Source organism: Mustela nigripes, chromosome 4 (genome assembly GCF_022355385.1).
Source record: "Mustela nigripes isolate SB6536 chromosome 4, MUSNIG.SB6536, whole genome shotgun sequence".
Classification (NCBI taxonomy): Eukaryota; Metazoa; Chordata; class Mammalia; order Carnivora; family Mustelidae; genus Mustela; species Mustela nigripes.
This window is the reverse complement of record NC_081560.1, coordinates 102,277,358-102,288,008: the sequence shown is the minus strand read 5'-3', so window position 1 is coordinate 102,288,008 and position 10,651 is coordinate 102,277,358. Positions and strand designations below refer to the sequence as shown.

The 10,651-nt window shown below is 42.7% G+C and overlaps 1 protein-coding gene and 1 non-coding gene across 3 annotated transcripts; both read right to left on the bottom strand.

Moving 5' to 3' along the window:
* Positions 1-331: 331 nt before the first annotated feature.
* C4H7orf25 (chromosome 4 C7orf25 homolog) lies at positions 332-7,342 on the bottom strand. 2 transcript variants are annotated; one of them, XR_009403888.1, is made up of 3 exons: positions 7,188-7,270; positions 4,354-6,239; positions 332-739 (listed from the first exon to the last, which is right to left on the bottom strand). XR_009403888.1 is itself a non-coding variant. In XM_059397218.1 (2 exons), exon 2 carries the CDS (start codon positions 6,216-6,218, stop codon positions 4,941-4,943), a length of 1,278 nt encoding a protein of 425 aa, XP_059253201.1. In that variant the 5' UTR covers positions 6,219-6,239; positions 7,188-7,342; the 3' UTR covers positions 4,837-4,940. The 2 variants fall into 2 exon arrangements, 1 of the variants encoding a protein (XP_059253201.1); XM_059397218.1 differs by lacking the exon at positions 332-739 and having other exon boundaries at positions 4,837-6,239; positions 7,188-7,342.
* LOC132017011 (U6 spliceosomal RNA) lies at positions 2,940-3,046 on the bottom strand. Its single transcript, XR_009404099.1, has one exon. It is a non-coding gene; the product is annotated as a U6 spliceosomal RNA (small nuclear RNA).
* Positions 7,343-10,651: the final 3,309 nt, after the last annotated feature.

Here is a 10,651-nt window from a genome sequence, read left to right as displayed (position 1 = left end):
TTTATTGTCACTGATATTGCTGTTGTTAGTAAAATTGTAGCTATTAGCCCTATCTTCATCTTCTAAGGGAGTCCTTCTGGCTGAGAATTCTTTCTTCATCCACTGCAAAATATCCCAGGATAAGGCCTCAAAAGCTCTGTGCTTTGTCTTCTAAGCCAAAGATTTAGGAACCATGACCCTCCATCCCCCTTGACCGCTCCCTGTGTGTGCACGCGCGCACACACACACACACACCCACACACCCCTCTCCAAAACAATTCCACCCTTAATTCATAAATTATGGACAACTATTTTCTTTAGCAGAGATTTTTTGAAGAAACTTTCGTAGGAAAAAATTTTCATTTTTTTAATGTAAAGAGAGAAAACTATGCAAAATAGATACACACACGTGTGTGTACGGACATAACTGCCTCTGTCTGTATTGTGGGTGTTTGCTCTATAGTTCACTAGTCTATGTAGTTGTCCACCAAAGGAAAAAAAAAAAGGACAGAAATGTTCAATTTGAAATTAATTTTAGTTTGGATCTATATTTAATTTAGATCTATCATTTTGTATGGCTCTTCTGTTTCTATACCTTTATAGTTGGAGGTGCAAAAAAAATTTCTTTCCTAAAATGAAATGTTTTGTGGTAAAAGGGTTCATCTCCTGGGCTAATCCTAACATCCAAGCTGGGAAATCTCTCAGAGTGATATCTGCAATTGCTTTCTTCTTAGGATGACCCAAACAATCAGCCAAAACTCTGGAAAGAGAGAAAAGAACAGATCACATCCAAAGAACCTTTCAACATACAATCAAGTGCGATGATAATATCCCTAAAAACTGCCTGGAGCTCAAAATGGAGAAAAAATGGAAGCACAATTCAGTTAGACCCCGTGGAAATGCTCTTAAAATAGTTTTCAATCGTTTAGGGGCACCTGGGTAGTTCAGCCGGTGAAATAACTGCCTTTGCATCCAATCCTGGGATCGAGCCCCGTGTCGGGCTCCCCGCTCCGTGAAGAGACTGCTTCTCCCTCTCCTTCTGCCCCTCCCCACCCCCACCCCGGAGTAGTGCTTTCTCTTTTTTTCACTTTCGTTCTATCTCAAATAAATAAAATCTTTTTTTTTAAAAATAGTTTTTAAGGTTTAGCAGAATATAAATTTTAAACATCTATGAGTAGAGCTCATTTATATTGGGCTGGTCCTCAAAATTATGTTAAGGGGCATCTAAAATGCTATTTTATTAGTATAATATGGAAGCAAAAAATCAAATTTTGTTGACAGAGCAATAATATAATTGAATAAAAGGAGCTAAAAGAGTGATACTCACTTTCTTATTTTGGAAAATATTTTATAGGTTCTGACTTCATATGTAAGTTACATAAATATCAAACATATGCACACTGAAATAAAACTGAATAACAGAAAGATGTATAGGGGAATTTTAAAAAAATAATTCTGGGTGGAGAAGGCCTTTCTCAACATGGCACAAAATCCAGAAGTCATAATGAAAAATAAAAACCAACATATTTTATCACATAAAAATCTAATGTATCTGTGTAACAAAAAAAACCCACAACATTGAAAGACCAAAAAAAAAAAAAAATCAGGAAAAGATATCTGCAATGTATTTAAGGGGAAAAGGTTTGAATCCTCATGATGGATTTTAAATGCCCACAAATTTTACAACAGGCTTTCCATCAAGTGCTGGGCCCTATTTCCTCTCCCACTGAAGTGAGCCGCTGGCGCTATTTTAACTGATAGAGTAGGGTTTCTGGGCTTCACTGGGCCTTAAAGAACCATAGGCTTTCACTTCCTGTTCCTCGTGGAACACTCCTGCTTCCATCCCATATTGGGCTCTCTGCTCAGCGGGGAGCCTGCTTCCTCCTCTCTCTGCCTGCCTCTCTGTCTACTTGTGATCTCTGTCAAATAAATAAAAATAAAATCTTAAAAAAAAAAAAAGTAAGCAAACACTTATCTAATGAAGCTAACTGAACCTGGACATTTTTTGGAAGTCATTACTTAGTAACTTTAACAATTTTTTTCAATGGCTATTGGTTATTTAGGTTTTCTACTTCTTCAAGTCTAATTCCTATTTCATTTGAGTTTTCCAAATTTATCCAAACAGTGTACAGATACAGTATATTTCCCTGCAATAATTTATCTTCTCCCCCGGCTTATCCTTTTTGGCCTTATATGTCTCTCATTTTATGCTTTCTGGGTTTTATGCTTCCTTGGGAATGCCTTGTCTTTCCATATATGATCTGCATTTATTCTCCAAACTCACCCTTCATTGGAAAGCGAGTCAGCTTGGTTTAACTTGTACCATCAGTCACATTTCCTGTTTGACAATTCAAATTATATTGTGCTATTTATTTATCTATTTGACAAAGAGAGGAGTGAAAGAGGGAACACAAGCAGGGGAAGTGGGGGAGGGAGGAGGCCTCCCACCAAGCAGGGAGCCGGACGCAGGGCTTGATCCCAGGACCCTGGAATGGCGACCTAAGCCAAAGGCAGACGCTTAACCGACTGAGCCACCCAGGCATCCCCTGTGCTATTTTTTAATGGCAACAATCAGAGTTGCTGTTTGTTGAGTCCCTTCTAAATGAGATGAGGATTTAACGTGCTTTTTCTTTCACACACCACTTCACCATAGATTTTACATTATACATCTTCATGTTCATAAACCTTTGGACAGGTGGCTCAGTGGGTTAAAGCTTCTGCCTTCGGCTCAGGTCATGATCTCAGGGTCCTGGGATCGAGTCCTACATCAGGATCTCTGCTCAGCAGGGAGTCTGCTACTCCCTCTCTCTCCGCTTGCCTCTCTGCCTACTTGTGATCTCTGTCAAATAAATAAATCTTTTAAAAAAATAATCTTTTGGACATTCGCTTTGCTTTATAGCCATATGATTCTTTGAACTTGACAGTTTTTAACTGGTATTTAACAACATTCTTTCAATTTTGCTCATTCTTCTTTTTTCTTTTAATATCATGTCATCCTTGCCCAGGGGCCATGCTAACCTTCTCTGTGCCATTCCAATTTTAATATATGTGCTGCCAAAGCAAGCACAACTTTGCTCATTCTTTTATTATTTATTTTTCACCTTTGCAGATATAATTTTGGACAGCTGTGGCAGGTTAATACACGAATGTCGTCGTTTGTGTGTGTGTGTTCCTAGAGAAGGCACTGCTTCTTACTTTATATTCCAGGATCCAGTGCCCCACCACGTGTCCGTATCTGCTGCTTCCATTATTACGTCATTAGGAACTGTAATCACTGAATGTCCAGGAAAGGAAAATGATCATGGAAGAACCACAGCTATGGCCACTTCAGAAATCAGCTTCTTCCAAGAGTGCTGTGGCTGTATACATTCCGGTTGGCAAAGATTCAAGTTCTTCGGTATTAATGCATCATGGAAAGAAAGGGATAGAAATCTACCTTCTTCCTGCTACTCCCTGAAAGCTCAGCCATTCGTGCTGTGGCTGGCACACGACAGCACTCAATAAAGTAACTACACTTCAGTTACTCAACTCCATTTCAGACTAAGAATTCCTTGTAGCAAAAACCAATTCCTCATTTTTTTTTTTAGACAAAATTTTTAAATGCTCAGTACCAAGCACCTTAGTACCTTAATAGGTACTCAAAAAGGCCTAACCCCAATTTTTAACACTATACAATTTCAGTTGCAATGCAAGTTAAATCCACCTCTCTATTCTAAATCAGAATCCCAATCACAAACTTTTCCCCTAGGAAATGTGTTCCGGGATAGTAATGGAATCGCTCCCAAGAGAAACATTCCCAAGTTTACTTTCACATTTCTCTGCAGTGTTCATGGACATCCTATAAACAAATTCAACCCCCGCCCCCAACAACAAACACTGGGCCTGGAAACTGAGTTCCCATCTCACAAAACAGCGAAGATGGCACAAAAGAATGAGGTCAGGCTGTGGCAATGTGTTCTAATACAGGTTCCCACACTTAGCTTGCCTTAATACTTAAGCTCTAAGACTTAATGTCCCAATTTTTAAAATACAGTCAATATGTATCTCCTTTGCTAAGCTACTTTGCTTTGTTGCAAATAAAGCACCTAGGGCCATGTGGACGTAAAAATTTATTTTTAATTACAACTTGTGTCATGCAACAGGCATGGGATCGCCTACCACCATTTCACAAGAGTGAAGTAATGCAGCTGTCACTTGCCACTTGCAAAAGAGAGAGGAAAGGCAGTATTTATAAGTCAAATACTTGCAATATGGGAAGTCTTGGTACTTAAAAGAAAATTTGGATTCTTCTAAAATGTTTTGGTAATTCTTCTACAATTTCCTCAAATTAGTATTTTGCATGAAATGTCCCAGGTATACAGTAGTGGGACTTACCTTTCTTTTCACAAAGGTGTATACATCGGTTCATGGGTTTCACATGCCCAGTATTCACTTTATTTTCTTCTGTATTAATGTACTCTTTGTAAATGCACGCACCAGAGTATGCCTGACATGCGCAGTCAAGAAGTTTCTTTTCATTCATAATGGCCATAACTTCATAATCAAAAACTAATTATAAACTTCCCAGCCTCAACCCACATGAATGATGAACCAACATAACAAAAAACAAGCTTCAGTTTTCTCCAGGTATTTTATGCGAGATGCAGGGTAGCCACATCCCATGAAATGCCAATTGCCACTAGGGGGATGTTGCCCTACTCGATCAAATAAAAGTACTGTCACACAGCTAAAAGCTTTATATAGATGTATTTTCTTGGTTGCTAAAACGTAGGCAGTTTGGTAAATCGTTTGTCTCTTGTACTTTTTCTACTTTGGGTTATGTATTTTATAGATGACACACACAATCAACTCTACAGGTTAAGAGTGCTAAGTATTATTTTTACTATAGACCTTTTCTTCCTTCCCATTTAAGATGGGAATACCCAGCCTTTGGTATCAATAACTTATTTCCATGAAAATATTTAAAGGGTATCATCAGTGTTCATTGCGGTTGTGTGGTCTTTTGGTAAAGGAGTGGCGAGAGCCTCTTTGCTCTCAGTAAGTGCTCTAGGCTGATGGATAAACACACTAAATTTAACACCCTGATTGTTGGCAGCTCTGACAAAACCACTATTGGCAGTCATCGTGATGGCTTTTAGAGTGTCTCCTGTCCCAAAAATTGTTAGCGAGCGGCTATTGATTTTTGAACTGGCCACTAGTCTCAAGGCACGCTCAGAAGGCTGGTCAGGTACCACATTAATTTGCTTAATCAGCATAGTGGCCCTCTCTCTCTCCCCAGGTCCTCCTAAGGTATCTAGAATAGACTGAAAGTCTTTGACAGCAGAATGACAGGCAAACAACTCCTTGTCCTTCATAAACGCCTCCAGCTGTGGCAAAACCTGCTCCTTCCTCTCTTGCTCTGCTTGTTCCGTAAGCACTTTCTCTTTGAAGACAAAGTGGCAGCCTCCATAGCTGAGGGCAGATACGTATGTAATTAAAGTCGTAATGTCCAGATTCACTCTTTTGCACACATCGACCTTAATTTCTGTTGGAAAGGCAACACTTGCTAGAATATTTTCTCGGTCCACTTGGGTCACCTGCAAAAATTCAGGGCCCTCATCATCTGACTCACTCTCACTGGGCTGGAGCTCTTCTGGGTGATCTAATAGAGAGTTAACGGCTACTATGTCTCCTCTCACAGAAATGCCCATTTCTTTGAGCTTCTCTGCCATGGGGCTGGAGACGCTGTTGTAAAATGCAAAGATGATGTGAGGGTTGCTGTACTGCACTGGCTGCTGGTGACTGGCCTGGAGGAAGTCTTCAGCCTGCTCAATGATACTTTTGTCACCATACTGGCCCCTGCCCAGCCAGATGTTATGAAGAGCTTCAGCCTTTCGGCCAATGGCTTTCACCCACGTATGACCACCATTGGCAACCACATCCACCACTAGGGTCTGCTTTTCTCCCATGGTATCTGTGTAACCAAAGACATGAAGAACACTAACAACTTCTTCCAAGTTTTCTGCTGATTCCACGATGGCTCTTAGGTGTGTTAGGTTAGTGCTCTGCAGATGGGATTCCTTAATCGCTACTTTCCCGGCTTCTACTTTCTGTAAGAATTTTAACTCTGCCTTCAATTTGCTGCACAGCTTTGCGCCACCTTCTATGCCGCCTTTTCTTGATCTAGACAGTGATTCTGCTCTCTTGATCAGTTCCTTGGCGATGGCGATTCGTTCACAGAGCATGGAGTGTGCAGACATGCTGACAGCATTATTCCTTTCCTATGGAAAGAAAAGAAACAAGGCAAATCGAAACAGTCCTAAGAAATGATGGCAATCAATTCTTCACTGAGGATTATACAACTTCAATCTAGCAACAAAGCTTATGGAGGCTGAATCTTCTTCTGCATGGCTGATTTTGGAGTGACTTCCTCCTGTGACAACTAAGGAAAGGATACCTATATTTCCAAACTCTTCTTTTGGTATGTTGGATTCTGACACGCTTTTTTAGACCTTTATTTCTTCAGTCTGAAGGCCACGTTCAGCATGTCCCGGGTCAGGGTAAAATGCAGTTCGGCAAGCTGCTACATAAGGAGCTCCCTGATCAGCAGCTTTACTGTTTGCTTGGAGAACAATTTTTATAAAAGGCTCGGAAAGTGAAGAGAGCGTGATTAAATTAAAAATATCCACACAGACTAGCTGGTTAGCAAATGGTCCAAACCAAAAATGTCTCCCAAAATGACCACTCTAAGCCCTCTGGCCTTTCCCTCTCTCGCGAGTGGGTCCCCTCTACCCGACTGCCTCGTGCTATCCCACGGGCACACGGTACACCCGCCACGGAATCACGACTGCCTCGTTCTTGCATCTGACGTCAACCCAGTACATTTTAAAAGACGGAAGGGACCCACCAACTGGGTTCTGGCTCCCAGGAAGGAAAAGCCCGAAGATAAACTAGACCCCGAGAGTGCAGCCCGCGGCGACACGGAGGTCGGCGGGGCCTTCCGGGCGGGCATCGGGCCCTGCAGCCGTACCGGGTCCGCCCGCACAGCTCAGCCAGGCCACGCTGACTCGGGCTCAAGCAGCCCCCGAAGCCAGCGCTGGGCGTGGAGGGCAGGATGGGAGGCGCGCGGCGGCCCGGAGTACGCCCCTCCCGGCCTCGCCGGCCGGCCAACCCCTCCCGGCCGGGCAAGTGGCGCCCCGCTCCCTCCCTCCACCTCCCCGGCTCCTCACCGGCTGCGCCAGGACCGCGTGCGCGAGTAGGCAGACACGTGCGCGCGCGAGGCCGGGACCCGCCGGGAATGCTCGCCCGGCAGACCCCACCCCACTCCTAGCAGCTGAGGCCGCGCGAGCGCCGCCGCCTCGGGAGCCTCCTGAGTCACGTGGTCCCGCGCCGGGTGACGCCGAGTCCGCGAGTCCCAGGCGGGAGCGTGGCCTCCGGGGCGAGAGTGACGCTAACGCGGCCGCCATGTTTGTTGAGGGCACCCGGCTTCTCCCACTCTGGTATCAGGAAGAGATCGCGAGTTCGCGGCAACCTCGCCCCGGGGAAGCAGAGGTGGAGCTCTCGGGGCCAGGCAGCACTCCCAGTAGGGCGCCGGCCTCTCGGTCTCGCAGGCTGACCCCGCGCTTAAACCCTTTAGCTCGGTTTGGACTTTTCCGGGGGCAGAAGTCGTGCATTTTGGCGGAGACTATCTCCCGGTTGTGCCCAATGACTGTATTTCTGCCGTCAAGCTCAAACCCCTTACCAAGTGGCAGGCAGTGGAAGAATTTTCGGCTCATTTTAATACAAGAGAAAACAGCGTTTTCAAAGGTTTCACTCAAGTGTTAAGTGCTAGAGCTAGGACTCTTGATTCCAAGCCAAAGCACTTTCTTCTGCGCGATTCGGAGCTCTCCAGAGAAAAGTGTGATAACAGAGATGTGTGTGCTACCTTTCTGGAGGACATATGATCCAATGACTTCGGAGAGGAAGAAACTTGTATTAGCCTAGTAAGAGTGTCCAAAGTCAACCACAGGCTTAGGACTTTTGATATAGTAAAGCTAATTTTAAAAAATTCTTAAAAGGACTTCAAATTAACATTAGTTCTATGTATGTCTCCTTCCAAACCTTATTTGCCACCCTTAGGAAAGGAAAAGGAATAAACCCACAAAAGTAACAAGAACAAGAAAATGACTGCACATGAAATGTCTATACATTTTTAGACGACAAAGAGCAATAATAACACTTATTCAATGCTTATTTTATGGCAGGTGTTATTCTAAGTGCTTTTCACATATTAACTTATTTAATCCTCTTCACAAAGTAAAAGGTAGATATATTTTATTTATTTTTTTAAAGGTTCTATTTATTTATTTGACAGATCACAAGTAAGCAGAGAGGCAGCAGAGAGAGGGGAGGAAGCAGGCTCCCTGCTGAGCAGAGCCAGATGTGGGGTTCAATCCCAGGACTCTGGGATCATGACCCGAGCCCAAGGCAAAGGCTTTTACCCACTGAGCCACCTAGGCGTCCCTAAGGTAGATATATTTTAAAGCTAACCACCACAAAGAGGTCATCTAACCCAGGCAGCCTCTTTATAAGCAGAGAAGTTTGCACAGTGGAGCAGTGTCTGCAGCAAGTGACTCACAAAGCAGAACCCCAGAAAGGCCGTGGAACTGCAGGTGCCAAGAGGGTAGAAGGGAGGGGAGCAGTGTGGCTGGACTGTAAATGGGCACTGCTTATAACCCTTTAAAAACAAATATTCAAGTTCTCTCTCAAGTCCAGTGCAGCTGGGCATTTAGCCATCCTTCTCCTGGCAAAAAACTACCATGCTGACGGCAGGGAGTCAGAGGGCTTCCAGACACATGAAGGAGGACACTTTTCTGTGGAATATGAAATACTGTTAGTTCCTTCTCTGCCTCTCCCAAGATGCTGACACTCCTCTTCCTAAGCCCTATTTTTTTCTGGAGAAATTGAGCAAATGGAAGACCACTGAAAAATGGTTTACAGCAACAACCCCCAGTAAGTAGGTTTGGAACTCACAAACACAGCACTTCCAAACATTTTTCTGTTTGGAATTTCAAGTAAACCAGAAAGTAGAACAAAATGGTTTTTGAAAGAATTCTATAACTAGCCTCCTCAGATAAAAGGTAATTCATTCAGGAAACATGAGGACTTTAGGACTTTTTTAAAGGGAGGTGAGAGTGTAAGAAAGAATTTTTCAAAATTAAAAATGGTATCCCCAGTTTTAAAATACCAATTAGGAGTAGGAAAAGGTGGGTAAAACTGTACTAGAATGTACAATAAAGACAAGTAAAAAATACAGGAAAAAAAGGACATTTCTCAAATACTAGGAAATTGACCAGAACTGAAAGATTTTAGTTTCTACAGTCAAAGGGCCTACCGAATTCTCAACACAATGTTAAGAAACCCACAGAAAGGGACATGTCAGTGTGAAATTTCACAATGTTGCAAATAAAAGGTTGTAACTGCGGAAGGGAAAAAAAGTTATAAAGAAAGGATCTGGAACACATACACAACAGCATTAGGTTTCTGATCAGCAACAATGGAATCTAGGAGGAATGCCTGTAAAACACGGAGATCATTTCTAACCTAGAATTTTTAAACCCAGCCAACCGAGACAGAATATAGTTTCAAACCTGCAACTAGCCTGGAGCAGAGCAGAAAGAGGGTTCCGAGAGAGAAACTTCTGGAGGTGTCTGGAGGGGAAGAAGGGTGCCGGAGGATTAGGGAGAGAACAGTGAAGATCACTTGACACGATATACTGAGGGAAACAGTTTGTAAAAGGTTTTACAATCCTGTTGGGGGAATCTCAGAATTGGTGACAGCTAGACAGAATACAAAAAAGTGAAGCAATTATCACCTCCAGGAAATTTATTTAGGAAATATAGTAACAGTTTACTTGCAAAGCCATTAATAAAAGCGTTTACACTGAACATTGTGATCTAATTAAACTGAGGCAGAGACAAAGTGAGGATAGCATACGAGTTCTAAATTCTCACCTTGCAGAATATAAAGTCTACATAGTGGCTAACCTCCAGGAATCCGGAGAACTGCATAAGCCTACTATTTAAAATATGGAGGACAGTACTTGCTGGAATACCTAAAAAAGTGAAAAATAATGAAACTCAGGGGCATCGCCTCAAATGAAGTGTTAAAATTATCTAACTTTTTAAAATACACTCGTGCTTATTAGGAAGCTGATTATCACTCACCTGGTATCTGATAAAGATGGGGACTTTAAGGACTAGGCTGGCAGTTTTCATCCAGGAACATCAATGAACAGATGAAAACTCCTTTGACCCTCCTTATCACCCAGTCAGAGCCCAGTGAACCAGTACTCAGTAATCACAAAGATTAATATATAAATTTAAACATTTTCCATGTTTTGTAACTAATAATTATTTTGCAAACTTAAGTTTGTGGTTCACTGAGGAATTAGAAAAGAGAAAGGACAGAACAAGCGGAGGCAAAGCCTTTAGGAGTGGGAAGATAAAAAATGAACCAAGATCAGAGAGGGGCTGTGAACATTAGGAGCACTGTGATGCTTAAGGAGGTTTAAACCAGCTCAATTCCACAAGCTGGAATGACTGAAGAGTTGTGAGACATTTAGGGATGGGGTCGCAATTGAATTCCCCAAGAACTGGGAGCAAAAGGAATGGCTTTTCTGGTCAATGAAAAGAAGGAACTGAAAACAAAGGTA

Excerpts from the sequence above, each read along its gene's own strand:
- C4H7orf25 (XM_059397218.1), bottom strand. The coding sequence starts at position 6,218 with ATGTCTGCACACTCCATGCTCTGTGAACGAATCGCCATCGCCAAGGAA.